The following is a 19991-nucleotide window of genomic DNA, read 5'->3' as shown; positions in this document are numbered from 1 at the left end:
TTCACCCGAATCCTTTACTTTGTGCACGGAAATTGAATATACCCACAAACAATGATTCAAACGCATCACAACATTCAGATAGGTGCTCATCTCTTTTATTGATGGAACTCAAGTCTTGTTGGACAGCTCAGTACACCAGCTAAGCATTATAATACTCCTTTACATTTTGTTAGTTCTTACACTCTAGCATTACAATCAAAAGCATGTTACACACGTGGAGACAGTTACAGTGGGTCACCAACAGAGACAGAAAATCTGGGATCCTACCCATCACCACCTTTGACTTAGAGGATCAGGGCTTCATATCTTTACATCAGTCCTATACTCAATCACACAAGTCATCTTTAGTGAACCACACGTTTTTCCATAGGTGCCAGCTTTGATATCATCTAAATGCAAAGAAATGTGAAGGCTTTGACACAACTAAACACACAAACACAGTAACTACCTCTGAATTAGACATCCAAAACTAGCTTTCTATAGACAGTGAAAATATAAGTAGTATTGGATGTCCCAAAACAAAAGTTCACCACTCACAAGAGTCAAGTATAATATTGAATGTAACATTGGAGTAAATTAGGAGTGCAACACTTACATATACACTGTTGTACAGTGAAAGCTGGCGAATGAGGACACTTCATATAGACAGCACTAGAGCAGGATTTGTTTGGGTGGAGTGGTGGAGCCACTGTGCGAGGAGCCCAGAGAATGCCACTACTTTGTTCAATTAACCAGCTGAGGAGTGTTTTTAGTATGCTCTTACAGACTCAAGGGGCTCTGGTAAGGTCAGCTGGCTCCACCACCAACCCCACCTAAACATGAGTCAGTACGCACATGCACACAGACCAGGAAGCAGTCACTCATAAAATTCAACTTTTAAAGTTATACAAGTGTTCTGAGTGAATAAATACAGCAGTTTCTGGTCAGGGTGTGTTACTGAGGCCCTGAAGACTGGTTTGATTTAGGTAATTGAAGGGAATGGAACATAGGTAGAACTGTGCGAAAAACACACTCCACTCACACTCAAAACCTCGACCATGAGGGTTGTACCTTTTCAAAAATCCTTTGCATCATTTCCTAAATGCTAAGTTGTTGAATGGTAGAGCATGTGAGCCCCAGTGTCTGGATTCCAAAGGCTGTGAGCAGGAGTGAGGTGTGGTGCTGGAACGCTATGAAAGATAGATGAAAGGGAAAAAAAGAAAAAGGAGAAAGCAGAGCTGCCCTCCTGGCTGTTCAGGCCACCAGAACCACACGCATGGTGTTGGTGTAACCAGAGCCCGGACGCCAGCCAGTCAACACGATGACAACGTCACCCTCTTTGAAGAAGCCTCTGGCCTTGCCTAAAAAAAAAAAAGAAAAAAATCATTATGAAACAATAAATGAAGCAGTGGTTATTTGATGTATTAAATTAGCTTTACAGTATACAGGGTATTAAAGGTAACAGCTTACCCATTTCCATAGCAAAGTTGACACGCAGGTCTACATCCTCTGCCCACACTTCGTTTCCGGGCTTTGTGTAGAGGACAGGGAAGATGCCGCGGTACAGGTGGGCCTGACGAGCCGTTTGAGCATTACGGGTCACAGCGAGGATGGGGGCACGGGGCCGGTACCTGGAAATCAGGTGGGCAGACCTGCATGGACACAGAGGAAACTAAACACTTCATCCATATTTCATTGATGTAAACACTGCAGTAGTACAAGTTTACTGAAGAGATTCCAAAAAGGAAATGGAGGGATTTTAATGCATACTGAGCAGGTGAACCCATTACAACTGCCCAAAAATTTGTATTGATTGGTCCAATCATAGCCCAAGTCTCAAAGTTAAAATGATCAAGTAAAGATAACCACATGTTCTTAGGCAAATAATTGCAATATGGTGTCTTTAATGAGCATGTTTAATTTTATATCCATCTGTCCTGTTGTAGCTACCATCTTTTTGCTTCATTATGGAGTAACCTTAATTTAAAGTTTCATCAGCAACAAAAAAATAGGGATTAAACAGTGTTTTATGTCAAGGTGCTCTGACAAACTGATGTTTATTTCTGGAGTGTATTGTTATCCCTGCTCTGTGCTACTGTACCAATTGATGTGTCCCATGATTAGCATATGGTACACCTGTGAACAGCAACTTTAGCCAACTCATCTTTTAACAGACAGCTAGAAGCTTCGCTCATCTCTGTCAAGGACACAGCCACAGTATTAAATCATTTTTTCTTAACTAACAATACTCTGATCAACATATAAACTTTTGTAAAGGACTTTGAACTTCTTTACAGCTTTATGGTATTCAGTGCTTTTTGATTGCAAGGCTGACTTCTTTTTGGAACACGATTTCACATTAGCAAATTCCTCTTGTAAAATGGCTGAAATTTTTCCTATTATAAAGCCCTCCAGTCACGTTTCATTAATGGAACTCTTCCTTTATTTCTGATTCCAGTTGTTATACTTGATATCATTAGGGGTTAACATACTACTTCCAAAATACACTCAATGTTTCAGTGATCCATTTAACATGGGTGAGAATCCCAATGTTTTGTAAATTAGTAGTTAAAAAAGGTTGTGCAGAACAATGAGGTTTTAATTAGATTTTTTTTTTTCTTCAAAAAGTGCAAAACATTTAACCAAGCAGACATATCCAAGCATTTAGCTCATAATACTTAGTGATTTTAAGCACTAAGTAAGAAACTAACAACTTAATATATGCAAATCATCTCCATACTGATGGTTTCCTGAAAGAAGCAATTCAGTGCAATTAATAATCCACCACCCACACACACACAATTGTTCTCATATAGTCTGGCTCATTTCTATTTCTCAGTGTCCTGCTCCCAACAGTTATGAGAGGCAAGGGAAGCAACCAGTCTCTAACATTTCCATAGTGAGTGGTCAGAGTAGCCCAAAATAAGTGACAACACTTATGTTTTAGCATCGATATGCAGAGGTTTAAGGTCACTGTCAGTAGCCCAAGATGTCCACGGTTAAAGACCAAGTGATCCTCTAATAGCAAAGACTGTTAAAGGATCACTTTGTTAAACGTGAACTTGCGGTTCTCTGAATAAACCAGCTGCTGTACAGCTAATAACGAGAAGAGAAAAATGCTGGCAATTTTTTAAAATCTGCATATTTACACCATAGTGTGTAAATAAGTTATGGTTTTAAAATAATATTTTTGACACAAGTTCTCAAACATTTTGAGCCAATACGACAATCCAAACTAAAATTTCACAAAACTATAAATGACAAGAGTCTAAAAGATGGGCACCTGGGCTAATGACATAACTGTCTCATTTTTTTATAAAATTAGTTACTGTTATCACACACACACACACACACACACACACTAGAAGGATGGGGATTTTCACAAGTACATTAGGTGTTTGAGGAAGACGGAGGAGCTGGGTTAAATGGGCAGGCACACGTTTGGCGACACCTTACCTTCGGTCCTGAATCATGTCACCTCTATTCCACTTTTTCTTACCTTCCAGTCTTAGTGAGAACAATAATGGCACTAGCACAGCATTTGAAGGATGACTCAACAGCTCCAACAGCTACTGCTTCTGTAGGATCTCTGGTCAGCTGTGAGTGTCTCCTCAGCTCCACAAACAGCTTTCTGTGGAAGGTGGCTGCCTCGGCCTCTCGTGCTATCTGAACCCCGAAGGGAAGGGTTGGGGAGGGGTTACTCTCAATCACACACACTATATAATGAGGTACTCACACCAATGGGATTAACTGGCAAATGTGTAGCTAGACTCCTGGTTAAACAAGGATGGCCAATGAAGCTAATGAAGATGTTCACACACACAAATCAGTGAAGAAGAACATTGAGTAATAGGGTTGGGGATAGGTTGTCTTTTTTCTTTAGGGTCCCCACACAAGCATTTAACTGCTTCTATAGAACTTCTTAACATCCAACCATGAGTCTAGTTATGTTTGCCAGCTCTCCCAGTTGTTCCCTTGGAAAGTCCCTGGCTGGCCCTACGCTGCCTCTCAGACTCCTTAAATACAGTTATTAGTGACCTCCACCAACTGGCAGACCAGATAACCTGCCTACCTTCCAGAGCCTGTGAGCACAATGATCGCAGAGGCCAAGCTCTTAAAGGAGGCCTCCACCGCACCGATTGCAATGGCCTCAGCAGGGTCTTTGCAGTGCGGCGTGGAACGACGCAGGTCCTCAAACACCTGCCGATGGAACATGGCTGCCTCGGCTTCACGAGCAATCTGGCACAAGTGAGGGCAAGATGCATCGAAGAAAGGAGTTTTCAAACCAGGCAAACAGTTGTAAAGCAAGAATAAGTGACAAGAAAAAGGAAAAAAAAAAAAAATTAAGGAAGATGAAAAACAGAGGGACAATGTTAAAGGGACGCAAAAAAAGTTAGTGAAGGAGGTTTAAAAAAAAAAAAAAGAAAAAAAAAAAAAGAAATGAAAGGCAATATAAGAATTTAGGTGTGCGGTAAGTGGGGAAAAAGGGGAATGTCAAGATTAAAATACAAAAACTTTTACATGATATTAAATATGACATACAGTGAACTGCATATTAATTTTAAATTAAATTATCTAAAACATTAAATCACAAATATGTCCTAAAGAAGCTACTGGGTTGAAAACAAATGACAAACAGTGAGTCAAAACAAACTGCACAAAAAGCTGAAGAAACTGTTAAGGGCAGCCAGGAGGAATAAAGAGGAACCATACAGAAATAACTTTTAACAGAGGCTTAGAAGAGGTTAGTTTTATTTTCCTTTTTCTTACTAAGTAAGTGTTTTATTTAAATAAACAGAGGCTATTAAGAGGCTGTACTGTACATAAGATTCTAAAGCATTCCTTCCAGCTTCACTGTGGGGGCAGCAAGTTCAAAACTAAGATCTGCAGGACTGCTGAGTCACTGCATCTCTATTGCAGAGTAGCTGTGAACAGTTGCAGTAAGCCAAAAAAAGGCATGAATAATGAACACAGCATTAAGTGCATACTTTAGAGCAAATTTCTATGGGGTCTAAGACTTCATCAAAAGGTGCTTTACTTTTATTGTACTTCATTCAGACTGTCCCTAACTAAACAACACAAATGTGGGTATACAGGTGTGCAAATTTTAAGGAATCTCCACAGTCCCTTGTTAATCAGGTCATTGAGTGTAGCATCATTTAAAAATGCTTTTTCTGTTCCCTTTTCCAGCAGCCACATTTTTTTTTTCCTCTTTCTGGAATACAAGTGATTTGCACTATGAATTATTTAACAGCTACCAAAGTTCCACAGATTTCCCTGAAATCATAGCAACTTTAGTAACTAGTAAACAATAGCAGTAACAGCCAATGCGTTAGATGAAGGGGTTCAGGCAACATGCATTATGATTTGGAAATCATGCAATGTCAGAGTTATTTTAAATTCCAAACACAGATGGAGTTATCACTGGGATTTTGTCAATTATCCCAACTGAGAATTTTAACATGGTTCATTTGTATATTGATGATGTCTGCTGACATCTTAAAGTTTCACCAAGTGACAAAGTAAAAAATTTATGCCAATGGGCATGAAAGTGAACACAAAAAAAAAAAAAAAAAAAAAAAAAAAATCGAAAGGGGAAAAAAGGGAAAGAATGAAAGCATAACCACCCAGTAGCTATAATCTTTTCCAATTTATAATTGTAATTCATGCAATCAAATCACAAAACCATTACTTTAAATTACAGTTCTTTATGGCCTAATTTGAGATATTTTCCCCATCTTTTGATATTGTTATTATACATTAACTCACCATGTGCTGTGTGCGCACTGCCTCCAGAGGATAGTCTCCCTTGGCAGTCTCTCCACTGAGCATAATACAGTCGGCTCCATCCAGCACTGCGTTGGCTACATCACTGCCCTCAGCACGAGTGGGTCTAGGCTTCTTGATCATGCTCTCCAACATCTGAATAATTTAGGAAAACAAAACCAGTCTGGTTAAAATTTACGTAGGTGAACACATTTAGGCCGACAGGATGATTAGTACACCGAGTACTCAGCAAACTAGATGTGCTAGGAGGAAATGCAACATTTTCTTTACTGCTGTCTGACCTGAGTGGCACAGGTGATTGGCTTGCCAGCTTTGTTGCAGCGACCGATCATCATTTTCTGGGCAAGGAAGACCTTTTCTGTGGGGATCTCAATACCCAGGTCACCTCGGGCAACCATGATACCGTCGCTGGCCTCCATGATCTCATCAAATCTGCAAAACAGGTAGAAAAATTCCAGCTTATCAAATTCATCAAGTGCAACCATTTATTATGATATATTGTCAGGACTATGGCATAAACATACACTCATAAAGACCACTTTAAAGCCCTTTAAAAAAAAAAAAAAAAAAAAAAAAAAAAAAAAAGGTTTCAGCTTAATCTTTTATTGCTCCTCTACAATACACCATCATTTAAATAAAAGATATTGATATAGCAAGCCATTTCCACACACCTGCGTACACCTTCATGGTTCTCAAGCTTGCTGATGATCTTAATGTTTTTGCCCTTCTCTCCTAGCACTGCGCGGACAGCATGCACATCATCCGCTTTGCGAATGAAAGAGGCAAAGACCATGTCGACTCCCTGCTGCACACCAAACTGCAGGTCTTGGATGTCCTTATCAGAAACAGCTGGCAGGTCTACAGCAGCACCGGGGAGGTTCACTCCCTTCTTACTTCCCAAGGTGCCACCATTCTCGATCTCACAACTGAGGAAATCAGTGCCTTTGGAGGTGAAAAATAAACATAAGTATTTTCTAAATATTATAATAGATCAGAAGAAGAGACTTTGAGGCTGGCCTCATTTATCATGGCCTGGCTTTTACTCACCAATCTCCTTGACTTGCAGGGATATGAGTCCATCGTCAATGTAGACCTTGCTGCCAACTTCGACAACTTTGGTAATGTTCTTGTAATCAAGCCAGAGAATGTCCTCACTGCAGTTCTCCTGGTAAGCATCATCTAAGGTAAGCTTGATCATGTTGCCTTTCACCAGCTCCACCTCAGCAGTACCACTCTGTCAAATCATTAACACAATCATCACATAAGTTATTGTTCTTTCTGGTTGGGTTTTATTCTACTGAAGCTTTGTAAAGAACAAGTGGAGCTAAACTCACTCCCTTAATGAGGCCAGTCCTGATCTCTGGGCCCTTGGTGTCCAGAGCAATGCCAATAGGCCTGTACTGGATGCTGCCAGGCTCAAAGCTCTCACATGCCTCACGAACGTTCTTGATTGTTTGCGCATGATACTGTAAAGAAAGGAAGAAGTCAATATGTTAATATATTTCCAGTAAATACTCTTCGCCAGATGTCAACCCCAACTATTTCTTTCAGTCAAAACTGTGCCTAACAACCTCTTTCTATTCCATCTTGGACTGCAAACATGTTAAAGAGTAGTCAAAGGAGCTTGCAAAGAAAAGCGTCTGGACTTCTTTAAGTTGCTTGAAGACGTTTCACCTCTCATCCGAGAAGGATGAAAGAAAGAACTGGAGAAGCTTCTGAGAGGTGAAACGTCTTCAAGCAACTTAAAGAAGTCCAGACACTTTTCTTTGCAAGCTCCTTTGACTACGATGACCTGGATGACTGAGGACCTTCACAGACATGTTAAAGAGTAATACTATTTTATGCATTTATTCTCAGATAAAGGTTTTACAAAGCAGACATAAAAGTAACGCCAGACAATTAACAGATAAAAATACAACTCACATGACTATAAACTGGGTCATAATTATACGTTATCATCATGGGGTTAGAATAGAGAACAGAATAGCCCTTTATTGTCATTGTACATGTACAACGAAATTTTGGGCGCTCCACTGTGGTGGAATAAAATATAAATAGTAGGCAGCATGAATAAATAGCAAACAGGAGAAATGTGTACTACCAAGTTGCAAAGTGCTTGGAAGTAGTTGGAACAAAAACAAAAAAAACTCATTTTTAAATGAGTGGCCTGAGGGATGGGGGTTACTCAATCCATGGCTCAGATTAGTAAGGTGGGTGGGCAGGAGTGGGGTGTGTGTTGGTTGGGGAAGGGGGGGATGTTTACAGTCCAAATGGCTCAGAGGAAGAAGCCGTTTGTGAGTCTGGAAGTGTGGGAACTGATTGACCTGACACGCCGTCAGAGGGCAGTGGGTCAAACAAATGGTGGGCGGGGTGCACCGTCCTCCTGTCTCGTTTTCCTGAGACAGGAGTTAATGAAGCACGGGCTGACATGGGCTTGCATTTTTAAGTGTGCATTTTGCTATAAAGCTGTGACGGTTAATAACTGGACAGGTGACATGCCACTGTGTGCGTCCTTGAACACAGGTTACACTTGATTATGACAGACACCTTCTGATACTGTGCCATGTATGATAAGTTTGAGTGTAGCGTTTCTCAAAAGGAAATTCCTCAGTCAAGTAGTTGATGAAAAGTAGTACACCAATAATGAAACTAAATCCTAGCACAAGCAGGAGTGCAAACAGACTAAAATACATTGTTATATCTTAAAGGAAGATAAAGAATGTAGGTGCACTTTTTCCCCCAGAAATCTTGCTACTTCTCAATGCTGGCCAACATTTGCTACAGTGCTGTGGGAAATGCTATAAGAAAATTAAACACAGCCAGCTTTGCACCTTAGTGCATGCTAATTAACTAGCAGTGTATTGTTTGTGGTTTTATAAACAGCTACTGCCTGCCCACGACTTATGCTGCCTACCTGGGTAACCAGAGCTTTCAATAATAACTTAAGTGGCAGGTAATCACATTGGCTGACTTTCAAACTGACAACATACCAAGTTACACCACAACCACTATGAGAAAACATTATGGTTTTGCCAGCTGGAAAAAACCCCAAAACAAAGCAACGTGTTGCTGCTTGCTTTTCTAGCACTGCAAAACAGCAAAGCTTTGATTTAGTTTTCCATTTTCAAATCTACAGTTACATTGATTCTTTGTGAAACAGCTAGATCTACTCAGTCCAAGAATATATTAAAGTCAAGTATGTTAAAAAAAAAAATTTCAAAGAAAATTATTAATGATTTCTACACTGAATTTTCAGAATCTGCAACACCTTTAAAAACAAACAAACAAAAAAATATATTTGAAGAAACCATCGGCTCAGATAAAATTAGATTTAACTGTCTGAAATGTAAACTGCCATTTCCCAAGACATTTACATAGCGGACCGAGTTGTAGGAAGACCCCACCTCATGTGTGCCATGGGAGAAGTTTAAGCGAGCAATGTTCATTCCAGACTTGATCATCTCCTTCAGCATGTCCACAGATCGAGAGGCTGGTCCTGCACAGAGTTATTGAAAATTCTAACATTTAGGATTTTGATACCGTTTACTAGCAGGGAGGTACAAGTCATTGTGTACAAACTTAAGTCCAAAATGTAAAATTCCAAACAGATATTATTTTGTTAAAAGATACGGTACTGTATGAAGACTCAATGGTGTGAACGGAAAACTTAACCAGACGTTGCAACGTTTGCACCACAAAGCCAAAAACTAAATCTCCAGAAATGCAGTGTCTTAGCTTTTAAGCTGCCCCTACAACAGCGGCTTTAAAAACAGAAGTTCTCTTTTAAATGTACAAAGAGCTTCCTTCCACATCTATTATTGTGTGAGTACAAGTTAACAAAAAAAAAAAAAAAAAAAAAAAAAAAAAGGTAGGTTGGACCAACCAATGGTGCAGATAATTCCGGTGTTGCGCGCAGTGATGGGCTCTGAGTCGATATCCAGCAGGCACATGTGTTCCAGGAAAGTGTCGGCCGTAGCAGCATGAAGCTGCTGTGTCTGGATGAAGGCTGAGCCCATATCTCCTTTTAACTGAGGCATGGTGATTCCTGGTGCAACTGGAGAACTCCTAAACAGGAAAGAGAAAAAAAATATATAAAAATAAAAAAAATTCATCTATTACTGAGGTTGTTGGATTCCACAGAAAGCATCATCCCTATACCTGCATTTGTGTTGTAAAACAGGATAGCTATTAGTTAGGCTAGTTTATATCATAGAGTAACAGTAAGACTATTAACAGTCTAAGCCCTTTTTGTATACCTTTGTATTAGACTGCGCAAGTCCAACAAAATGTGTCACGATATACACAAGTCATGGCTCAGTTTGTCATAAGGGAAAAACTGAACCATGGTAGTGCTAAGAGTCACGAACTCCAAACGTTGTCAGTCACAAAAGGTAAAAGACACACACACACAAAGACTATTTAACATTAGGCTTATGAAATCTAAATATTGCATTTCTTTTTTAACACTGGGTTATTGTGAGCACAGAATTTGCACAAGACTATCTTGAATTTGAGGATGTGAATGTTTCACGCTTCAATAATTAAGGAAAATAACTCCAACCCCTTTGGAATAGCTTAAAGACTAACAGGAAATATATTAATGTTGATCTGTAGCACTAGAGGACATGCTAAGGCTTATACTGGTTCACTATGCCATTTCCATATTCTATACTGAGAACAGTAGTACAGCCCATTGAGCTGCTAGACCACCCACCCTTCTTGCTGAGTCACCGATGCTAACAGTCACATATCTCAACTAGAAGGTTGGAATTTCTGTACTTTCAACATGAAACCATCACGCTTTTCTAGTTGTAAAACAAGGCTGTATAGAACAGAGATTACCTAAAATCCTGTGCAGTGGCAAGTGACTCAATATAGTCAGTTGCACACAGGGAACTTTTATGTGTGGCTGGGACACTCCCTTCCTTTCAGCCTACGAATCAAGAGTTATGAGAGGTACTGTATCAATGAGCATTGTAGCATGCTTAATCCAACAAGGTAGGCATGTCTCAGCAGGGTGTAACATTACTTATCTATATTGATTATGAGTGCAGCTTCTTTTAGGGCTCTGGTTACACAACTAAAACAAATATTTCATTTGTTAGGCTGGTTTTACAGACAGCAAAATTAATCAGATTTGATTAACTTCACTTCTAAGTAGATTTGAAGGGTTTATTTTATGTATTTATTTTTTTTAATCAAAGCAACAGGCTGACAAGTCACTAAAAGCCACCTTTAGTACCAGTCTTAATTCCCTACCAATATACACAGAACAGGATACAAAGGCTAATGCAGAAAAAAAAATCTGGAGAAAACAGACAATTTTTAGGTGCTGCAGCTACAACTGAAGCCAAAGCCATCTTTGTAGTAATTTCTCAGTGGAACATTTACTGCAGACACGTGGTAGTGGTCTGACTTTCTCTTACTCATAACATCCTAAATGCAAATGCATCATGGTGGGGGATTCCAGACAGAACCTCACTGCCAGCAGCCTGCTAACTGGTGATGTAACATTTCCATCAATGAGGCAGACCAATGTTGTACGTGAGCTCAGTCACACTACTGCAGCACACTCAACCCCTCAGTGGGCTGAACCACAGGGAAAAAATCTCAGAGGGGGCAAAAGGAGCCTGTAATCATGCTAGCTACTGCAGCATGCTGTTTTTAAATGATTTCCTGGTGTGACCCAAAAAGCAATAAAACGACTTTAACAAAATGGATTAAATAGTACAATAGCAGATGTCGAACAAACACACCCGATGACAATCAGACAATCAAAACATCTGAGAAAAATGCAACATCTAGATGCAATGCCATCATTGTCACTCTTTTCTACAGTCTAATTTGAATGTTACATCTTTAACGTTAAACCTCTTCAGTTTTGCAATGTTGGACTGTATTGAACTTTAAAGACATTTAGAAGGAAATGTGGAAATGAAGTTTTATGCAACTTCCTACAGAAGATGTTTGTTAGACGACTACAAATATGTCCAAAACCAACTCCCCCCAAAAAAGGAAAATTCTGTATTTATACAACAGAGAGAGAATTCACTTGAAAAGATGCATTAAAAAATAAAATAAAAAAAATTTAGAACTGTGACAGAAACGTCAAGCTGGGCAGGGCCATAGGCCTCTCTGCACCATACAGCCAGTCTTGGTGCTACACGTGGGCACACATGTAAAGCCTTCTATATTTACTAGGCTGTTCGTTGCATCTCTGGAAAGCTACTGTGTTAAAAAGCTTTCCACAGACAGATATACTGACCCTTGCCAAAGTGCTCAAAAGCCCTGTTGCTGTAGTTCCCACTACATAATGTGTCTCCAGGACACACAAACAGTCATAGTTGGCAAAAAAAACAAAACAAACATAGCTGTATCTAAGAGTAGGAATAGTAATAAAACCACAGGCTTGCTTCTAGTGACAGAATTGCTAGCTTACCCTTGCTTGTTGAGGTTGGGGATTTCAAATGTGCATCAACCAAAAATGTGCTGAATGTCTCATCATTACTGTCATAAAATAGGGATCTGATAAGATTTTCTTCTGCAAAGACACAGAATTATCTGCCTGTGTCTTTTGCAGTTCAGGAAAAATGTCCTCTCACACTCACATACTGCCTGTATCCTCAAGTGAAGTGTTATTTTTGGACCAGAAGGAATGAGACTGGCCAAAGAACATGCATTGTTCCAGCTTGTATGCTCCTTGTTGTTATAGAGAAACACAATGACTACATAAAGAGGCATCTCTGAACCCCGGATACCTAGTGGACAGTAGTCACAGACCAGCAGCAGCTACAGCAACCCTGACACAGATACAGGACCAGCTAAGAGCAGAGTGCTGATAATCATTTTGTAAGACATATACTTTTGTAACATATTCTCTCACCACCTTATCACATCTTTCTAAACCATTTCTTATCCAACTTATCTATGAAAACAGCTGTGCAATCATAAGCAGTTACAGTAGCATTCCTGCCAGGGCGACATAACATTTTGTATGACCTGTTAAGCATGTGATGTAACACTGGGCTAATCCAAGGTGGCTCTTGAATGGTTTCAATCCTCCACACTCTCTCAACCAAGGCACCATTTGCAGGTTACACTACATACCCCCAGTAGATCTTCCTGTTCCTCTTGGGGACAAAGCATGTTAACACAAATGACCTCCATAGCCACCCCAGTGTGCTTGAGCTTCCAATGCCAGCAAACAAACTTCTCCTTGCTACAGCAGAACTGAGTGCGGCAGCAACGTGCGTGCATGTGTGCAACATTCCCAGGAGCTCAAGAGTAAATCCATTCAATGAGGATAAAGGATATGAAGAGCACCCACAGTGACTAGACAGTCACCACAATCTAATACAACCGACATACATGAGACTTCTGTGATGGTACAGGAGTATTCTGACACCAGTGTTGCTACCAGTCTAGGGTAGCCCCGAGTCTAAAAATGGATTTTTGGCTAATAATAACACAACATGGCAAGTCAAGTGGCAGAAAGCTAATCCTCAGAATACATGATGGTTGTTAGAATCTACAGATTATTACAAACTTTATTTAGGGTAGTGTGTACCTTTAGAGTGACCATTTTGTCAGGTGGTGGCAGAGGAATACTCATAATGGTGGACTTGGCTCCATGCGGCATTAGCAAACATACATCTACAGTAGAGAGACCAACAGCTGTTTGGTCCAGATTAATACACTGACCACCCGCTTTGCTAAAGCTAAACTTTCTTATCAAAACAGCAGGTCAAGGACAGTAGTTCCTACTAGAAGAGGAAAGTGTAGTTTTATTCATTAACTGTAGCAGCAGGTAGCTTTAAGTGGCAAAGACACTCAAGGTTCTCTTGTGGAGTTAATCACTTCAACAGAACTCAGTCAGTTGCCTGACAATCTGATTTGGTTGGGCTCTTGTAAATGAGACTTCATTTTGTAAACAGCGCATTTGCCCAGGAAGGTCATATCAATGACAATTATTGTGTTATACAAATAACTGCATTTCAGAAAATAAAGCATATGCAGGAGGTGTATTTCACAATTATTAAGGATATCAAACTGCAGTTTAAAAATTCAGCTAAAAGACTTATTTTTGTGGAAAAAAAGAAGTGTTCACATACCCGGCAGGATGAGACCTGCCTTCATTCCTATGTATCTAGTGTCAATAAGGCCTTCCACCACTGCGGAAAATTACTGTAGTCAAACAAAACCAATATTTCAAACTAGATCTACAGGACGGTCATGCCATACACAACATCTAACGTGGCCGGCATTTACTTAAGAGAGGAAAGATTGATGAATTAAAGGATGAAGATGCGCATCGTGATGAATTTAGCTTAGCAGTAACGGGCACACGGAGGAAAAGGAGAACACATACCACGCAATTCTTTAATTAAGCATCATTAGATTACCTACAATGAAATTAACTAGATTTTTTTCTCATTATTTAAAAGCTACATCAGCTATAAAACATCAGTGTTTTATAAAAATGCAGATCAAGTTATAGTAAAGACGATGCGCTAAAGGTCACGTTCTCCTCCTGCGTCACATTTTCCTGAGCTAGACGCATCACGGAGATTGACCAATGGGAAGCCGAAAAGACGGAGGGGCCACACCCACGTCAAGAGGCAACAGGAAGCGATTCTACAACGTTTCACGCGAATGAAATAAAATGTTACTGGTATTCATACATTTACTGGGTTGGCTACAAAAACAATACTGCTACTTTTTGAGAGTTTGTAATATAAGCAGCTGCTCAATTTACACATACATTCCCTCGGCTTATCCGTTTATTAAATGCACTGCCACAAGGCTGTTAAAAGCATTCTAAGTCCGCATATGAGGGGTTTAAAATGGCTGATCTAAGATGACTGTATTCATCTAGCTGTATTAACACTGTTACATTTTTGAGGCTTTAAAATAGTAACCAATTAAAATACCGGTAAATGAGAAAGACAGGAAATCACATGTCGGTGAGCAACACGCATAGTTGCTCAGTAATCTTACCAGAGAGTAAAAAATAGCTACTGAAAGTAAAAGTCTTACAGGTTTTAAAAGCTGTGACACGTCCGATGGATCGACAGACAATGCAGCTGAACCCCCTGTTGAGGATACCCACCTTTAGTAGCTGTTGAACCGATGTGACTGGCGTATCACTGAGCTTAGCTCAAGGTGATCTCTTTAGAACGTCAAGCTATGGCACTACTTTCTAGGGATGCTACGATATCCATCCGAGAGAACATGTAAAAAGGGAAAGGGGGTCTTTAGAGTCTTATATCAACCAACCTGCGACCATTATAGCATCAAGAACACGAAAAAGAAAGATTTATTTCACTTTTATATCGGGTTTACGCCTGTTGAAAGCCAGGAAGTGGTAAATAAAAAACAGCGCGGAAGGATACAGAGATGCGTATGGTAGTGGTTGGGACGCGTGAGGACCTGGACATGTGACTATGTGTGGCTTTCCCGAATAAAAGTGAGGAAGATGAAAAATGCAGTAGTTTGCTTAACATCGGCATTCAGTCTCCGTTTACAGGCCCCGTAGTATTTAAATTAATTAAATATTCCTTGTTGTCTTTTGGCTTCATTAGTGCCTGGACGTGCTAACCATCTGCTGCTTAGTGTAACATGGGAAGCATCATTAGACGTGCTGTATACGGTAACCGACTTGTGTGCTGTCATAATATATTTTTATGTTAAACTTAGTTGATAAAAGACGGTTAATAGAAAGAAAGAAATAAGAGACCCAAATGCTTTTTAGTGCCCCTGCTGTATTTTGTAAGTTCCTAATCAGTCAGCAGTAGACAGAAAAATCTAACGTGGGCCTCGGAAATTCTTTATAGACTCTAACTCCATCTAGCGATAAAAAATGATACAGCAGTCTGGTTATGGTCAGTTATATAAGTATGTGCATTTTGTTACTTAATATTGAATATTGTCAAAATACGTTCTCTTAAAATATAAACATTAATTTCGGTTATTTGTTATGTTATGTTATGTAAATATTATTTGCGCCTTATTTAAATTATTATTATTATTATTATTATTATTATTATTTACTTTAAATCATATTTGTAATTTATAAATACAAACTATAGCAGGCATCCCCAAACAGTGGCGTGTCCCCCACGGTTGAAGCAGGTGGGGTAATGATGACCAAGGTAAATATATGACATAAAATTAAGATAAAAAAACATTTTTTGGAGAAATAAGGAAAGAAAATAATAACATTCAAATTGGATTGATTTTTAATTGGTAAAAGTTGATAGAATGTGTTAGGCATAAACTGCTTCTGAAGTTGTGAATGTCAGAAAACTTTTAAAAGCCACTGGACTACATTAAAAACCTTCCTGTGTTAGAGAGAAAGAGAGAATGTAAACTTTGTGCCTTGCATACAATCCAATCCAATCCAATTTTATTTATAAAGCACTTTAAAATACCCAGCACAGGAACAAAGTGCTGTACAGAAAATAAGTTAAAACAATAGAATAACAGAAAACAGCAAAATAAATAAATAAAACACATAAAACATAAAACATAAAATTAAAAACAGCCCTATGTTAAAACAAAAACAAGATAAAACGGCATCGAATCACCTAAAAACAACTAAAATAAAAAAATAAAAATAAAAAAACCAACATCTCACGTGGTGTCAAAGGCCAGGGTAAAGAGGTGGGTTTTCAAGAGTGACTTAAAAACAGATAAAGAACTGGCCTGTCTAATCTCTAAAGGAAGCTCGTTCCACAGTTTTGGAGCTGCTACAGCAAAAGCACGATCTCCTCTAAGTTTACGCCCAGTCCTGGGTATCTTCAGGAGCAGCTGATCAGCTGACCTGAGAGAGCGGGTGGGTGTATAAGGCTGTAGCAGCTCAGAGAGATACGATGGGGCTAGGCCATGGAGAGCTTTAAAAGTAAATAAAATAATTTTAAAATGAATCCTAAAAGAAATGGGCAGCCAGTGAAGTGAAGCTAAAACAGGGGAAATGTGCTCAAACTTTCGAGTGCCTGTTAAAAGACGAGCTGCGGCATTTTGCACCCTCTGTAGATGACTAATATATGATGCGCTGACCCCAATATAAAGTGCATTACAGTAATCCAGCCGAGTGCTAACAAAGGCGTGGATCACTGTCTCAAAGTGCTGCCGTGAAAGAATTGGCTTTATTTTTGCCAGCTGCCTGAGGTGAAAGAAGCTAGATTTTACCACTGACTTAATTTGATTATCAAACTTCAGATCACAGTCCTCTTTGACCCCCAGGTTTGTGACAGTTGGCTTAACATACTGTGCCAGGGAATCTACATACACATTGGGGGTCTCAGTGGGGCTACCAAAAACCATCACCTCGGTCTTTTTATCATTGAATTTTAAAAAGTTAACAGACATCCAAGCCTTAATGTCATCGAGACACTGAAGTAATGGCTGTGTAAGGTATCTTCCTTTTTTCTTTAGAGGGACATAGATCTGACAGTCATCAGCATAAAAGTGGAAAGCAATGCCGTGCTTTCTCAGTACAGAACCAAGAGGAAGCAGATATAAAGAGAAGAGGAGGGGGCCTAGAACTGAGCCCTGTGGGACACCACACAAGAGGGGAGCGGAGGACGACACATAGTCACCAAGGCTGACACAAAAAGTTCGCCCCGTCAAGTAGGACCTGAACCACTCCAGTGCTGTGCCCCTAATGCCCACCCAGTGCTCCAAACGAGAGAATAAAATGGCGTGATCCACGGTATCAAATGCAGCTGTCAAATCTAAAAGCACAAGAACAACACAGTCCCCAGCATCAGTCGCTAAAAATATGTAATTAAAAACTTTTAAAAGGGCTGATTCAGTGCTATGAAAGGGTTTAAAACCAGATTGGAAAACCTCTAAAACATTTTGCTTTTCCAGGAAGGCCATTATTTGGCTATAAACTACCTTTTCAAGAATTTTGGAAAGAAAAGGTAGTTTGGAGATAGGCCTGTAATTTGCAAGAACCGTAGGATCAAGAGCAGGTTTTTTAATCAGGGGTTTGACTACTGCATGTTTAAAATCTTTAGGGACAACACCTGACATCAGACTATGGTTTACCAGCTCAAGAACCAAAGGACCAACTGTAGGTAACACCTCTTTTAAAAGTCGAGGAGGGACAGCATCATTTGGAGACCCTGCAGGCTTAAGATGACCAACAGTACATAACTATGAAAAAAAATGCTTGCCACAGTGATTAGTTATCTGGTTGCCGAAAGTAAATCCTTGACACAGGCACAAATACATTTTAACTGCAGTGAACAAAATGTTTAAGCTCTGCAACAAAACCTGCAGATAATCCTAAACATGTAGTTTACAAAAACAATAAAACACAGATGCTATTTTTTTGCACTGCTACAAAAGCCTGCACTTCCCACTGCAGGTGTACCCCCTTTTCCCATGCTACATGTTTAACTCACCTGTTAACAGTTGTGGTAGCACTGCTACTCCCACTGCCCATGTTGCTGTCCCTCTGATTGCTGGCTTCCTTTACTTGGACCCCATCTACTCCAGCGTCCAAGGCCAGTTGACACACCTTTCCAGGTGAGGAACAGACCTGCTGTTCAGTCTCTTTGTTCACTGCCCAAGCTCTTGGCTGTCAGTCAGCATTAATTGCTGCTAAAGCCTGTGCCATGTTGTACAGTAAGACAGTATGAGAATATGCTCAGATAAGTCTCAGAGATGAGCAGATAGAACACCTTAATGCTGCTAATACTGCTCTAGTAAAACTGCCTCCACCAGTGCTACCAAAATAAAACAGAATGTGAAGTACTTGGAACCACGGATAAAAATCAATTGCTTTAAAATATTGAGCTCATTTACAAAATGAAAAAAACATTATGTTATTACAAACACATATCTATATATACATGTATGGAAGTGAATGCGTACATATATCCATCACCAAAACATGGTATTGTGTCTTTTTTCTCCTAACCCCAAATAGAATAGTGATGGTGTGGTCGCAGTTTTAGCAATCTGATTATGCTGAAAATGGAGTAAAGATAATGACCTAGACTAAAGACAGAATTTTCAAAGTGTGGCCTATTGCCCAGTGTTAGCTGTTGGTAACCTGGTAACCTTTTGTGCAGGCAACTAGGTTGACAAGCTTGACAAACTTCTGTTCATTTCCTTCGTCCACTTTATATTGCACTGTGATATAGCTGTTTAGAATAAGATCAGACGGATGAATTAGGACTCCTCTGTACTAGTCATCATAGCATACTAAACGCTAATGAAGAAAAATATAGCTGCTGTCTGGAAAATGGTTGCTCAGTAAGGGTTAGAAAGCTTGTTTTTCAAAAACCAACAGAAACCTCCTCCCTAAACTGAAATATTAGAAAAATGTGCAAACAGACAAAGGGTTCGTGTGTGCAGTTTTCTTTTGTAGACTTTAATCAAAAACGATTCCCTTAATTTGGCAACCTCTTGTCTAAATAAGTCTGCATGTGTAATTTAGAATATTTAGATTGACTTCTTAGCTTCACAAATAAAGTACCAAAAAGTCTAAACTCTGTAAGCTGATGAAATCACTGTGAATGATGTTAAAACCCATATTTATAGTGTTTCATTGGAGTCAGTGCCCTTTAGTTTGCATTATTGTGGGACAAATAAATGTCTTATTTTCTTCTTCTGGCAGCTGGTTCCTTTAGAGGTCGCCACAGCAGATCAAGATTCAAGTTTATTGTCATTTCACATGGTATTTACAGAAATGCACAGGTTGAAACAAAATATTGTTTTTCACCAGCCTCTATAGTGCAATAATCAGGAAAAAATAAGAATACACTAATAAAAAACCTAAAATGAGGATAAATAACAATCAAAAAACAGCTTTCCAAGACACTCAGCAAACTCAGGTGTAAACAATCACACTCTTTCAGCAGATCATCTGTGCATCTGCCTTTATCTTATCCAATACCTAGCAATTGGGTGGGTAAGGGGCTGTCCCAAGCATGTCTGTCCAGACTACAGCCTCACAACAGGCAAGTGGATGGACACCTGTCCATTAATCTTCCCATTCTTCAGGTCAGTTCTTAAATAGATACCTGGAGATAAAGAGGGTAAAGACTGATTAGCTGAAAGGCCATTGTCTCACACATGCAAGTGAGTCTATTTTGGAGACGGAAACAATTATTTTCTTATAATGTTAATATAATATAAGTCACTTTTTAAAACATAATTGGAGTGTTAGTATATTATGTTGCATGAAATATTTATTGCATGTAACTGCA

The 19991-nt window shown here is 39.4% G+C and overlaps 1 protein-coding gene across 6 annotated transcripts; it reads right to left on the bottom strand.

Moving 5' to 3' along the window:
• Positions 1-79: 79 nt before the first annotated feature.
• On the bottom strand, positions 80-18262 carry pkma (pyruvate kinase M1/2a). 6 transcript variants are annotated; one of them, XM_084929642.1, is made up of 11 exons: positions 18180-18262; positions 9650-9831; positions 9171-9262; positions 7101-7232; positions 6814-7000; positions 6438-6708; positions 6048-6198; positions 5749-5901; positions 3479-3645; positions 1450-1631; positions 80-1340 (listed from the first exon to the last, which is right to left on the bottom strand). In XM_084929642.1, the coding sequence occupies exons 1-11, from the start codon at positions 18218-18220 to the stop codon at positions 1234-1236; spliced, it is 1665 nt and encodes a 554-aa protein (XP_084785768.1). In that variant the 5' UTR covers positions 18221-18262; the 3' UTR covers positions 80-1233. The 6 variants fall into 6 exon arrangements, with proteins under 6 accessions (XP_084785768.1, XP_084785806.1, XP_084785775.1 ...); XM_084929680.1 differs by lacking the exon at positions 3479-3645 and adding an exon at positions 4052-4218 and having other exon boundaries at positions 18180-18255; XM_084929649.1 differs by lacking the exons at positions 3479-3645; positions 18180-18262 and adding exons at positions 4052-4218; positions 14876-15003.
• Positions 18263-19991: the final 1729 nt, after the last annotated feature.

The sequence above is a fragment of the Perissodus microlepis genome, chromosome 1, assembly GCF_051167445.1.
Source record: "Perissodus microlepis isolate ML-2025 ecotype Zambia chromosome 1, ASM5116744v1, whole genome shotgun sequence".
NCBI classification, from domain to species: Eukaryota; Metazoa; Chordata; class Actinopteri; order Cichliformes; family Cichlidae; genus Perissodus; species Perissodus microlepis.
This window is presented reverse-complemented; position numbering and strand designations above follow the sequence as displayed.

Coding starts and splice junctions, on each gene's coding strand:
- pkma (XM_084929642.1), bottom strand. CDS start 18,220: ATGGGCAGTGGGAGTAGCAGTGCTACCACAACTGTTAACAG. Junction 6,199..6,437: donor AACCATGAAGGTGTACGCAG/GTGTGTGGAAAT, acceptor CCTGTTTTGCAG/ATTTGATGAGATCATGGAGG. Junction 1,341..1,449: donor CAACTTTGCTATGGAAATGG/GTAAGCTGTTAC, acceptor TTTTTTTTTTAG/GCAAGGCCAGAGGCTTCTTC.